The 14,348-nt window shown below is 37.6% G+C and overlaps 1 protein-coding gene across 1 annotated transcript in view; it reads left to right on the top strand.

The window, feature by feature from the left end:
* Positions 1 to 14,348, top strand: part of PAPPA2 (pappalysin 2) — a 298,990-nt gene that overhangs the window by 155,259 nt on the left and 129,383 nt on the right. Inside the window, exons 9-11 of the mRNA XM_004027950.5 lie at positions 1,100 to 1,191; positions 4,755 to 4,948; positions 6,607 to 6,753. Coding sequence (XP_004027999.1) covers positions 1,100 to 1,191; positions 4,755 to 4,948; positions 6,607 to 6,753 — 433 coding nt within the window. The remainder of the gene's footprint in view (positions 1 to 1,099; positions 1,192 to 4,754; positions 4,949 to 6,606; positions 6,754 to 14,348) is intronic.

Here is a 14,348-nt window from a genome sequence, read left to right as displayed (position 1 = left end):
TGTTTTTATATCACTTTTAGCCTTCTCCACTTGCAGCTTGCCATTTAAAATATGATTACTATATCACTGTATTCATAGCATACATTTAATTCATTTTAAACCATTCTCATTTCTAATTATTTAATCTTTCATTCATCCTAGTGAGGCATACTTTAAACAATAGATTAGAGCTATTTATGATGTTCTGGGTCTGAAAACACTTTAACATTCCAAATCCTTTATCTACTGAGTTAAAATAAATGTCCATTTTGAGCATGAAGAAAGTCAAGAAGAAAAAAATGGTAGTCCTCATCCATTTTGCAATAGCCAAATATTGGTTCTTTCATAGGAGCATCAACCCAAACTTATTTTGTTTCCATGAATTACTTCATGTCCCTTTCACTATAAACTAACTACCCCACCTCAATTCAAATTTTGTCGTCTGTTGCATTAGCATTTGAGGTTGGAAACAAAAACATTTTTCTTCTCTCAGCATTTGTTTCTTCCCTGCAATATATGTTAGCTGTAACCAGGTGGTAGTAGGGAGTAAAGACAGGGACCTGAGCCCTAAGGATTCCCTAGACGGGCTGCTTAAGTCTCTGGGTATATGAACAGGAGATTGAATTCTACAAAATCCTAATTTTTATAACAACTGCACCTTTATGTAACAAAACAACGAAAACATAAAGAAATACCAGATAAAAATGAATAGATGAAACCACACAGACAGGCAGGCTTTCTTCTTACCATCATCAGCTATTTTAAGCCTTTATTCATTATAGGGCTGGCAGGGTTTTTCTAAGCTTAAGACCCTCTCCCAGAAACATCATCAGGACCCTCATGGATCTCCTAGATGGTTCTGAGCCATGAGCTACTTAACTTCAGGAATTCCCACAACCCACTGGACATGCCAACCACCAATCATTGCTTAAATTGTATCTACTTTATATATCCATATGTTTGTTTCTATTTTCTGTAAAAGCATTCTTCTAGCTCCTACTTTTTTCCAACTTGCACTTTTTAATATATACCGAGAAATTGTAAGAATTTTAAATGATGGTAGCTAAACAAGAAAATTTGTGTGTGTGTGTTATATATGCATATATATTTTACCCTCTAGGAGACTGGGAGAAGAGTGTGATGATGGAGACCTTGTGAGCGGAGATGGCTGCTCCAAGGTGTGTGAGCTGGAGGAAGGTTTCAACTGTGTAGGTAAGTTCAAGAGTTTCAGTCTAAGATTGTGTCCTACTTTTAGAGGTGTATTATTTTGTGAGTTCTTGATATCCTGTAACATCTAGCTTAGTGATAATAATAATAACCTCTGATGTGTCCCTTATATGCCAGGCATGAATTGTTTCACAGGTATTATCTCAGTCAATCCTTAGAATAACTGGGGAAGCCAAAGTGAGGCACAGAGCTTAAATAACTTGATTTCATTTATGTAGCTAGAAGTGGTTAAGTCAGCATTTGAACTAAGGAAGTACAGCTCTAGAATCCGCGTGGTAAACCACTAGGTTATACTGCTTCCTAGCTTAATGTTACCAGGGATTTCTCTTGGACCCTCCAGGGTAATGCCAATATGTCAGGTAAGTAGCACAATCAAATGGACTCTACATACAAATTAGGGTAAGGAAACATTCTAAGCCAAAGCGAATGCAAGACATAGTTTGGTGACTGCGTGTAATAGATTCAATCATGAAGAATAAAAGAGGATCCTAACATATTTTAGCCTTGGAGAATCACTGGTAAAAATTTTAACTTTGACTCTAGAGTATAAGGTGCTTTTAACTCTAGACTCTTGCCACTCCAGGGAGGCAGTCTACAACACTTTTCCAATTCTGATTAAAGCTACCATCAACAGGTTTCTTAGATGCAGATTATTTTCCATTGTCATCTGCATAGATTGCAATGATTTGGTAGAGCATAACCACACACTGAAGTTTTTAAAATAGCAGTGCATTTAAAAATATTTTAATGTCTTGAAATCTTAAGATAAAGTAGAATGTGATTACAATTATGTATAATTTATTAAGGTGTTAAGTATTATACAGAATATACAAATGTCCGTGCTCTCCAGAGCCAGACCTGAATCACAGAATGTTGGTGGTCCTCTCTCCATAAATTCATCCATCCATCCATTTGAAAAAGGCCCATTGTGTGCTATATGTTCAGTGGTACCATGTATTCTGTGCTTGTTGTGTACCATGAGTCTGATAGAGTCCCTGATCCTTTCATGAGTACAAGTTTAGCAGTGACTTAGAGTACAGCTTCTCTGTCTTACAGAAATGCCTCCTACCACAGCATGACGGATGAGTTTCTAGCTTTTGCTTACCTAAATCTAGCCATGAAGAATGAACCTTGAAACAGACCATTCTGTTTACAAATGGCCTTATCTGTTGTAAAATTTTTTCCCTTTTTTCCAGTTCGAAAACTGAGGCTCAGAACATTTTAATGACTCATCCAAGGACACACAATGAAATCTTTGCAGAGCCAGCCCTAGAACTCAGCTTTCCTCATGCTTAATCAAGTGCGTTTTCACTGCTATGAAACTACAGAGGATATATATATTTTTTCTGTTTTATTTGACTACCATTCAGATATTTGAAATACCTCTCCATTATTCTCCTTTCCAATCCAAACATCCCCTCATGTGATTAGGTTTCCAGACCCTTTCTTATTTACCCCAAACTGTCATGCTTCATGTGGTCAATGCCCAGAAGGGAATCCAATACTCCAGATGTGGTCTGGCTATGCCGAATACATCGAACCGATTACCTCCCTCTTCTGTACACAAGTATTTGTTAACACAACCTCTGTTAGCATTATTTCCTTTTGGTAGCCACATAGTGGTCTCATATTAAATACAATATATATTCTCCAAACACTGAACTTTCCTCAGTGCAGCTCAAGTCTTATTTAACCTAAGAGCAGACCTTAATTTGTGTCTATCACATTTGATCTCATAAAATTTGGCTATTTCCTTCAACCCCAGTAAGACTATATTTAAATTGTTTTAACTATACAGGGTAAGGTTAAAATGATATATTCCAGCATTAGACATTTTTTCAGTGAATCATAAGTTCATCATATGCTAAGCACATAGTTATATTCCATTATTTCTCAAAATATCAGGTTTGAAGGAACCATTGTAAAATATATTTTTAAAGTATTCCAATGAATTTGAAAGAAACATAAACAAAAATTTTAAGTCCCTGCTTAAAAAAATAGAGACAAGAAGTAAGAAGAGTAGTTACTGGGTTATAAGAAGAAAAACAAAACAAAACTATACACACATGTAGAGAAAGAGAGAAAGAGAGAGAGAGAGAGAGAGAGAGAGAGAGAGAGAGAGAGAATCATCATGGGAAAGTCATTCCAAAAGCACATACATTGGCTTTGGAGAGTGCTTTGAGTAGGTTTGGTGAAATGCATGAGTTGAAAGCCCAAAATAGACTTTCAACCAAGTCCTGTGGACAGTGGCTTATATCTGGCAAGTAGAGATAGATTTACCACAGAAGGGTCTTAGAGGAAATTGTTAAGAGAATAATTAATAACTATAGATTGATGGACAGCTGGCAAATTACTGGAATAGCCCTGTGGTATTGCTGTGAAGAATTGAACATGAAAAAAAGGAAATAGTAACAGTAAATTTTAGTAATGCTCTTATTGAATATATACCTAGGTGTTGTTATTTTGAATCTTAATCTTATTTTCATGTCCTATTTTTAAATAGAAAATGGAAATTTGAATTGTGCCATTAATATTAATTGTCTCATATTTTGGTAAAAAATGCAACAGAACTTAAATGGCTTTGTAGGTGTTTCTCAGCTATCTACATTTGAAGGCAGTGTGTCTATGTATCTATAAAGAGTCAGTGCTATTCACTTACTAGGAGTTATCGTATGAGCAAGAATGGAACTTGTCCAGTGCATACTAGCTGGCTTTACAACGCCAATATATTTTCTTAGATATTCATTTATCACCTGTTTGCCTTTGAAGACAGCCCCTCTGTCTTAGTTTGAGGCAGTGTTCAGTGAGCTGCTGAACCTGCATTCTGGCTCTTGGATTTAAGCCTGACTCAAATTAATTCTCTATTGCTTACCTTTCAAGGGTCCTCTACAAAGTCACATAAAATCACTGAGACTCAGGCTTCCTATCATAAAAGAAACAAAATACACACCTCACAGGGTTGTCCTAAGACTAAAAAAAAATTAATAACATATGTAAGCCTCAAAAGCCTGGAGCCTATATTCTCCAGTGTAATAGCAGTCACGCAGTTGAAGAAACACAATTAAGCAACAAAAAGTGATTGAGAACAAACCCCCTGTGATACTTTAATATTTCAAAAACTATGAAAAAGATTCAAATATGTAATACCTGATAGGATTTATTTAGATTCCTTTCTTCTTTTACCTACCTATCTTATATCTCTAGTTTCTCCCAAATATCTTACTCAACTATTACTTAAAATTTCTTTCCACACCCAGCCTACAGCTGCTTTTTTTCTCCCTGTTCTTTCTCCCCTGATCTCAACCATTTCTGTACTTTTATAATGTAGATGGTTTCTACCTTTCTCCCAATGAGAAAAAATCCTTCTTCTTTAGGGATGTGTGGGATGTATGTGTATCTGTGTGTTTGAGGTAGGCATTAGACTGGCAGGCAATTGCAGAATTCTCTTCAGTGGGCTGGAGAAGAAGTGTTGTGGACATTCCCATGTTCATTTTTTTCATGACACTTATGAAAACACTTTTTCTGTGTCACACAATATTTCTTGGCAGGAGAGCCAAGCCTTTGCTACATGTATGAGGGAGATGGCATATGTGAACCTTTTGAGAGAAAAACCAGCATTGTAGACTGTGGCATCTACACTCCCAAAGGATACTTGGATCAGTGGGCTACCCGGGCTTACTCCTCTCATGAAGACAAGAAGAAGTGTCCTGTTTCCTTGGTAACTGGAGAACCTCATTCCCTGGTAAGTTAAGCCAGATGAATAGAATCGAGGCTGCACAAAATTGTAAAGTGACTCCCCCTATGCTTACACTTGGGGTCTATGTTTGGATAATTAAAAGAAGAAGTAAGGAGTTAGAAGCCCTAGGGAACATTACTGGATCTGCCATCATTGCTATTACAATTACATGATGTTGGACAAGTCACTTAACCTCTCTGGGCCCCAAGGTTCTCACCTGGAAAAATGGGTATAGTAACACCATTTGCACTGTTTCAGTGGTTTACTACAATGATCAAATAAGCTTTAAAATATGTATCAAAGATCAAAGTATAAATTGATTTAAAGAAGTTTTATTATTGAAGAAACCCTTGATATAAGTAAATCCTCGCGTACATATTTTTTTTCTGAATATCCACCTAAATAGATAGAAGATCCTCTGACGGATCTAAAATGCTATACCAATGACATCTATGAGATATAGTTGAAGACTGAAAAGAGGATTAAAGGCTCACAACTCTTGGGACCTATTCTAGATGCTTCTATTGTGAAATAAACTCTTCCATTTATTAGAATAGGCAATACAGCCCTTTCACAGAAGTGAGATTTAGGCCTCTAGGTATTTCAGGCCAGAATGAAATAATAGGATTTTATACTTGAGAAGACATCTTTGAAGAGATTGAGGAGCTAGCTAAGGTTGATGCTCCAGTTCAAGGATTTCATCAAGGACCCAGGGTCTCCTAGATTCCAGATCTTTCATTCTCGGGCGCAGCCTTCTTCCTCCTGCTCAAAACATGGCTGCAGTTCTCCTAGGCGTGAAGTCAGCGTTTCAAGGAAGGAGGGGGCAGGCCAAAGGAAAATAGGTGCATGCCAGCTGAGTCTTTCCCTTTTTATTGGGAAAATGATAGCTTTTCTGGAAGTTCCACCCGCCTCTTACTGGTCAGATCCAGGCCACTTCATCACCTTTAGTTGTAAGGAACCCTAAGGAGATGAACATTTATAACCAGATACACTGTCGCCTTGAACAAAATTGGAGTTTATTAATAAAAAAGTAAGGGGAAATAGATACTGGTCGGCAACTAGCCATTTCTGCCACACTCTCTCAGCCTAAATTCTAGCATCTTGCTCTTTCAAGTCCTGGCATCCGATGACAGGAAGCCAGGGAAGTTGGGAGATTCTGAGGTAATGACCGCTCTCTGAAGTGGCTTTTAGTCTAGTCTGTCTGTCTTCCCTAAGTGAAGTGGGAGAAATTTCCTGGAGTTTCATTTCTCTGGCTCCTTTACTTAGCTGAATCCTCAGTGGTTCCCTAACTCAGTAGCCTCACTTTTGGGGCCAGTGGATGCTGCCTGGTAAGGGCTTCATCATCACCCCAGACAGACTTCCCTGGCTGTTCCTGGGGCAGTTACCTGAAATATGCCAGGACTATTTGTAACCACCCAGTGTGTAAGACCCCTGGGCTGATGATAAACGAGAGTTGTTGTGTTTTCTACCCTTGTAAGTTCTATCTTGATGTTAAAGAGAGCACTGAGAAATTCTTCAATGTTGAGAAAAGTTTTCTGCCAATAATGTGATCATTAGGCATTCAGAAAGAGAGAACAACTTTGCTTTGAGCTGGAGAGTTTCATTGTCCTTACTTATATCTTCACACTCCACACTTCAAATTGTTGGTTGAAATTGTATTTCAGATTTGCACATCATACCATCCAGATTTACCCAACCATCGTCCCCTAACTGGCTGGTTTCCCTGTGTTGCCAGTGAAAATGAAACTCAGGATGACAGGAGTGAGCAGCCAGAAGGTAGCCTGAAGAAAGGGGATGAGGTTTGGCTCCAAGTAAGTGGCCCAAATGCTTCTTTTTTGCATGTGAAAGGTGTAAGCATGTGTGTGTGTGTGTGTGTGTGTGTGTGTAAATGGTGCATTTGGATGACTTGTCAGAAAATTTTCTTTTGTTATCTCAAAGTGTTAATATTTTGAGTTTATTTTCACCTCTGTATTGTGGACTTCTTTCTGTTAATACATGAGTAATCAGTTTACCAAAGTGTAACATACACACGGAAAAGTGCAAAAATCAGAAATGCATAGCTCAATGAATTTTTGCAAAGTGAACATCCTTTCTAATCACAACATAGATCGAGAAATAGGACATCCACATCACTGCCCCACTCCAAGGCTCTCTCATGTCCCCTCTTAGTTATTACACCACTGAGGTGGATACTATTTCAGTTTCTATCATCATAGATTAGTTTTGACTGTTTTTGAAATTTATAGGAAAACATTTTACAGTATGTACTCTTTGCAACTGATTCTTTCTTATTTAGCATTATATTTGTGGGATTCATTCATGCTACTTCACTTAGCAGTAGTGTTCATTTTCGTTGTGGTATAAGCATTGCAATGTATGAATACACCACCATATATTTAACCATTCTAATATTGATGAATATTTGGATTATTTCTGGTTTTTCTCTATTATGCTATTACAAGTCATTCTGCTATAAGCATTTCTGTACATTTTTGTGGTGAACGTGTATAAACAGATGGGTATATTTGGAACTGCCAGATCGCAAGTAGGCCAGCTTTGGTAAATAATCCCAAATAATTTTCCACAGTGGTTGTACTAATTTATACTCCCACCAGATGTTTTGAGTGTTTCAAATGTTTCACATTTTCATCAACATTTGGTATTTTAAGTCTCCATTTTAATGTTTTGTTGGATATGTAAAGGTATTGCCCTGTGGTTTCAGTTTGTATTTGCATGATGACTAATGAGATTGGGAGGCTTTCATATGTGTATCAGCTATTTGTACATATTTTTTAAGGGCATAATCAAGTCTTTTGTTCAATTTTCCATTGAGTTGTCTGTCATTTTCTTCATAATTTATATTATTTCATCATAATTGTATGCATATTAATTCTTTTTCAGTAATATGCTCTTTCATATCTTCCAACACTATGGCTAACTTTTCTTGCTCTTAAACACATCTTTAGACGAATTCAAGTTCTCTTTTTTTTTTTTTTTTTTTTTAAGAAGCAGGGTCTCGCTCTGTTTTTCAGGCTGGAATACAGTGGTGCCATCATAGCTTACTATAGCCTTGAACTCCTGGGCTCAAGAGATCCTCCCACCTTAGCCTCCCAAGTAGCTAGGACAAGAGTTGCTTGCCACTACACCCAGCTAATTTTTAAATTTTATGTAGAGATGGAGTCTAGAAAAGGCACCAACTCCTGCCAGTATCTAACATCAAACTCAAGTTAACCAAAGCCTCTTCTTTAAACCTGAGCAAAGGGGATAATCAAAGTAAACTGCTTTCATGAGACACAGGGGCAAGCTTGTATTCACTTAATAATTTTGCCTTTACCTAAATTAATATAACTTATTATAGTCCTTGATACCAAATAATTTAAATGTTTAGCTACCGGTGAGCTTTCTTTCCTGTCATTTTCAAAACTAGGCTGGGCTTATGACCTTTTTGTTTAAAGCATTGCTAATTCTTTATGTTTTATTTTGCCTCTCAAATGTAAAACTGTTCAGTCCCCCCAGGCCCAAAGACAATCATGGAAGAGGTGGGCGTATGAGATTGTAAGGACCAGATTTTGAGAGATAAAATTAACTGAGATCCTCCAAATCAAAGACAGGCACATAGATGCCTAAACAAAATGTTTGTGTTTTGTATAACTAATTACTACAAGCCAAGATTATAGCAACTCAACACACATAAGTCAGTTTTATAACCTTATTTTTTGACTTTTAGTTTTGACTCTTATATTGCTTAAAAGAGGTTTAAGAGCTAATAAGTGTCTGCCCACCTTCATTCCTGGCTGGCCTAAAACAATTAATTAGCTATAAGTCTTTTAACTCTAAGTCCCTTGACCATAAGGATCCCACCAAAGGACATAATGGACGCGGGGCAGATAGCACACCACCCCAGCATCAGGGTGAGACAAGAGGAAAGCTTGGCTATTAATACTATTTCTGTAGTGCCTTGACAAAAAGAGAAAATGTAAACTGAAAAAAAATCCATAGCCCCTCTACAGACTGAGTAAATCCCCCACTTGGCCAAAGGGAATCCCCTCCAAACGCTAAAAAATCTAATTCAAGCCTGATGAGAAATAAAGGGTCAGACATACCTCACTATGCTCCCAACCCCTAATGTTTAAGCCAAGATCAGAGGCCATTCCAAATTATAAAAATAAAGTATTTCCCTTTCCTACACAAAAAAGAATACTTTTTCTCTTCAATTGGGAGACTTAGCCTTACTGGGAGGAAAAAAAAAAGGATACCTTGAGGATCAGTTACAACCAAAATGGAAGGGCCCCTATCAGGTATTATTAAACACCCTCACCATATTAAACTTTTAAAAAATAACTACTTGGGTACACCTCTCCAGAATAAAACCTGTTTTTTAATGAGTCACAGGCACCATAATCTACATCTGCGGAAGAAGCCATGACCTACCTCTGTAAACCTTTGAAAGACCTCTGCTACCTATTTAAAATAACACATGGCCAAAAGTAATAATGTGATACTGTGGATAGGAATAGGAGCATTAATTATTTTCTTCTTGATTATAATATTTCTTTTCTATTGCTTTGGCCAACTACCTTCTCCTAGAAAACACCTCTTGTATCCTTGTTGGGTGTAGAGACTCTTCTAAGGACCTACTAGACACCATGTCGGCACTATTAATCCTGTTTGCTCTCTCAATTAACCTAATCCAATGTGGGTGGAAGTAAAACTTTATAATAAAGATTTCAAAAATTATAGCGTCAGGGAATCAACTTTGCGATTACTAAATTTGTCATCAACATTTCCAGAATAGCAAATTCCACCTTCTGGCCTATCCAGAAAAATCTCATGGCCATCTCCCCAGACCTCCTGACTAATCACTGCAATCTCAAAGTACCCAGACCCCTACTTGTTAGGTGAAACTCTGCCTCACTTAATGGATTCCACCTAAACCCCCTGCCACTATGACCTAGACCTGGAAAGTTGGCTATCTTTACCTCCAGTGCACTAATAATTCTATCTTTAGTACCTACTGTTGTGTTAATGACACAAAAACAAAAGTTTCCCTTCAATGCTCTAATCTAACTCTAGTTGCCAAGTTCCCAAGGTCGCAGCAAGGTAAATGGGATTCCACTTGTGTACGAAAAATCTGTTTATAGGCCTTCTCCTGAATCAAAACACACAGGGGTAAAGCAACTGCCTAACTGGGGAAGGTGGAAGCACAGCCCCCTTCTAAAGAACAAGGATAGTTTGACCTCCCCCACTGGAGCCGGGGAGAAATATCTCTACAGACCCAATGTGGCTGCAAAGGGTAGACATCACACCTTGTGGGGCCTCTGTGCCCCAGCTAGGCTCGTTTTTGTTTGTGGTCATGAGTGGGAAACAGTCATATCTCATAACCATTCCCGACTTCCTGGGGAGCCACATGTTCTTTCAGGCATAGCTTTCCCTAATTTATCAAAAAGGTGAAATGGGTGAATATACATTGGCCACCCTTACCCCTGTGGGGATCACTGTCTATAACCCCTTAAGACCCAGGAATACCAGAAATAAATGAGCAATAACGTTGATTCTGGCAGGAATTGGGTCAGTAAGAAGACTCGCGGACCCCTGGGATGGCTTGGCCTACCATGAGTTAGCCCTAAAATGCTTGACTCAAACCCTACAATCATTAGCCACCAACACAGATTAGGCATTAAAGAGAATTCAAAAATTCCTAGACTCTTGGGCAAATATAATACTTGATAACAAACTAGTGCTGGATTATTTAGTAGCTAAACAAGGCAAGTCTATGCAGTTATTAATAAAATCTGCTATACATATATTAATATTAATATATTAATTAATTAATATTAATAACTTTAAACAGGTTGAGGTTAACCTTCAAAAAATCTATGAACAAACTACCTGATAACATAAATACAATGAGGGTACTGGCCCCAGCTGTATTTGGTTGACTATCAAAAATGTTCTCCCAAGTCTTACCTGGTTCTTACCTCTCCTAGGACTTTTACTGTAAAAGCTAATAATAGCTTTCTTGTTATTACTAATTTTTGTCCTTTGCCAATTTAACCTCTTTCTTTTTTTTTTTTTGTTTGAGACGGAATCTTGCTCTCACCCTGTCACCTGGGCTGGAGTGCAATGGCGCGATCTTGGCTCACTGCAACCTCTGCCTCTCAGGTTCAAGCGATTCTCCTGCCTCAGCCTCCCAAGTAGCTGGAATTACAGGTGCCCGCCATTATGCCGGGCTAATTTTTGTATTTTTAGTAGAGATGGGGTTTCACCACATTAGTCAGGCTGGTCTCAAACTCCTGACCTCAGGTGATCCGCCTGCCTCGGCCTCCCAAACTGCTGGGATAACAGGCATGAGCCACTGCGCCCAGCCTTAATCGAACCTCTAAAGAAAGTTTGTGTCTTCTAGATTACAACAATTCCTTCCTTCTTTTTTTTTTTTTTGAGATGGAGTCTTGCTCTGTCACCCAGGCTGGAGTGCAGTGGCACAATCTCGGCTCACTGGAAACTCCGCTTCCCAGGTTCACGCCATTCTCCTGCCTCAGCCTCCCGAGTAGCTGGGACTACAGGCACCCACCACCACGCCCGGCTAATTTTTTGTATTTTTAGTAGAGACGGGGTTTCACCGTGTTAGCCAGGATGGTCTCGATCTCCTGACCTCGTGATCCGCCCGTCTCGGCCTCCCAAAGTGCTGGGATTACAGGTGTGAGCCACTGCGCCCAGCCACAACAATTCCATTTAAAAATGTTAGCAGCACAAGGCTTCCAACCCATCCCATCTTCTGACTCAAAAAATAAAAACACCCTCCCTTTAGGCCCCTTAGGCCAGCTGTCCAGAGATTTTTATTCCCCCAGTGCTAGGCAGAAAGCAAAGTAAAATTAGCAGAAAGCACTCAGAGAAGATAGACCTCCACCCTTCTGCAGCCCCCTGAGGATTAAGGAGGAGTATCTAATATCTGAGAGGGGGTTAAGGTAGAAGATCAGTAGGACTTGTTTTGTAAGCATTGGTTAGGGCCCTGCTAATCAGAGCAGGATCTGGTTGAAACAGCCTACAGTGAAGAAGCCAGCCAAAACCAGCAGATGGCAATAAAAGTGACCTCTAGTTGCCCTCACTGCTCATTAGCATAAAGACACTTCCAGCAGCACCATGGCAGTTTATAAATGCCATGGCAGCACGCTATGGCAATGACCCAAAAGTTACCCTATATAGTTCCGAAAACTCCTTGCCCCTTTTCCAGAAAGTTCTGAATAGCCATCTCTTAATTAGCATATAATTAAAAGTGGGTATAAATATGACTGCCAAAAGCTCCTAGGCTGCTACTCTAAGCACACTGTCTATGGGGTAGCCTTGCTATGAGAGTAGCGGTACCTCTGCTGCCTCTTCATAAAAGCTGCTGTCTAACACCACTGGCTCACCTTCAAGTTCTTTCCTGGGCAAAGCCAAAACCTCTCCTTGGCTAAGCCCCAGTTTGGGGGCTTGCCTGCCCTGCATCAGTTTTCTGAGAAAGTGGAGTTGAATTTTATCTAATGCTTTTTCTGCATCTATTGAGATGATATTTTTTCTCTCTTTGTTCTGTTACTATATTAACTCACATTAAAAAATTTTTTTAATGTTAAACCAACATAAGATATTTGGAAAACCAACAGCCAATCACAGAGCTTTGAATTCTATTTGAGAATATGTTGTTGGTTTTTCATCTACATTCATTAGAGTTTGGCCCTAACTTTCTTTATTTTACTGTCTTGTCAGGTTTTATGATCAAAGCTAAATAAATAAGTTCCTTAAATAAGTTTCTTTTTGCTCCAGTTCTCAGCTCTATGGAATATTTTGTGTAAGGTTGGTGTTAATTTTTTGAGAATTCATCAGTGAAACTATCTGAGCCTGGTGTTTTCTTTGAGGAAAAAAATACAATTAAGGATTAAAATTTTAAAACAAATGTAGAGAAATTTAGGTTTTCTACTTGTCAATTTTAATAAGTTGGGTTTTTCAAATAATTTGTCCCTTAAAAAATCTAAAATATCACATTAAGTTTTTCATAATATAATGCTATTTTCTTTGTCATGTTTCTGCAGAATATAGGATATTTTTCACTCATGCTATTGTTAATTTGTGGCTTGTCTCTTTTGTTTTTACTGCTCAGTCTTGCTAGAGGGTTATCATTTTCATTAACCTTTTATTAATCTTTTTATATGACCAACTGAAGATATATATGATCTTATTTTTCATTAATTCCTTTATGTTTGCATTAACTTGTTCTTTTTCTAGTAACTTGAGGTGATGCATAGGTAATTGATTTTTGTCCTCTCTGTTTTTAAATTTTATACATTAAGGCCATAAATTTCCTTTTAAACATGACTTTAGCTACATTTCGTAAGTTTTCACATCTTATTTCTGTTACCATTCAATTCAAACCAATTTTCTTGTTTTCATTGTGATTTCTTTTTTTACTCCTGAGTTATTTATAAGTGTGCTGTTTAACTTGAAAACATATGTGGATTTGGGGTTACTTTTTTTTAAAAAAAACATAGCTAGAGTCTTCTGTGGTCAAAAGTATATTCTATATTTCAATTCTTTGAAATTTGTTGAGCCTTGAATTATGGATCAGTCTATGGTCAATATTGGTAAGTATTACATGTACTTTGAAAGGAATGTGTGGTCTGCAATTGTTGGATAAAGCATTCCATATATTTAAAATGTCATGTTTGTGCATTGTGTTGTTGAAATTTCCTATACTATATATACTTTGTATATATTGGTTTTTCCCAGTATTGTGTGTACTGTTTCCATCGGGTACTGAGAGACATGTATTATATTCCTCCAAAAAAATCTTGGATTTGTATGTTTCTCTTTTAGTTTTGTCATTTTTGAGACGTTTAGAGGCTATCTTATTAAATGTGAAGGCAGTCTTTACTTAGCCTGGTAGTGTGAAACCACAAAATGACTATGCAAGTTGAAACCTGCAACCTTAATAATCAATGGGAAAAATTACAATTACTTCGTGATATCTAAAAGGTTTTTTTTTTTTGCAACATTAAATGCTCTCTTATTTTTAGTTATAAGTATGTAGAAAATGGAAAAAACTAGTGAAACTAATATTTAGTTCACTAGAATTTGAAACAGAAACATGAAGAAATAAAGTGTTTCCTTTTTTGTGAAAAAACAAAAAACAAAACTTACGAAGAATACTTTAAACATTGTTTGCCTTTTCCTCATTATATGACTTACATTACAAAGCAAGCAGTTCTTCTGTGTGTTGATGAATTGTCGTGTTTCCTGTGAAGTTTGAATCCACTTCCAGCATTTTATCCTTTGCACTTTCAATGTTATGAAATATCTCTGAGAGTTCCTTTAACGTAAGTTTTTTTCTTGACATCACTTCTGGGACAGCTTCTTCCTTTTTGTCACAACTTAT

The sequence above is a fragment of the Gorilla gorilla genome, chromosome 1 (assembly GCF_029281585.2).
Source record: "Gorilla gorilla gorilla isolate KB3781 chromosome 1, NHGRI_mGorGor1-v2.1_pri, whole genome shotgun sequence".
Lineage (NCBI taxonomy): Eukaryota > Metazoa > Chordata > Mammalia > Primates > Hominidae > Gorilla > Gorilla gorilla.
The sequence above is the reverse complement of the archived record's forward strand: the minus strand, read 5'-3'. Positions and strand labels throughout refer to the sequence as shown.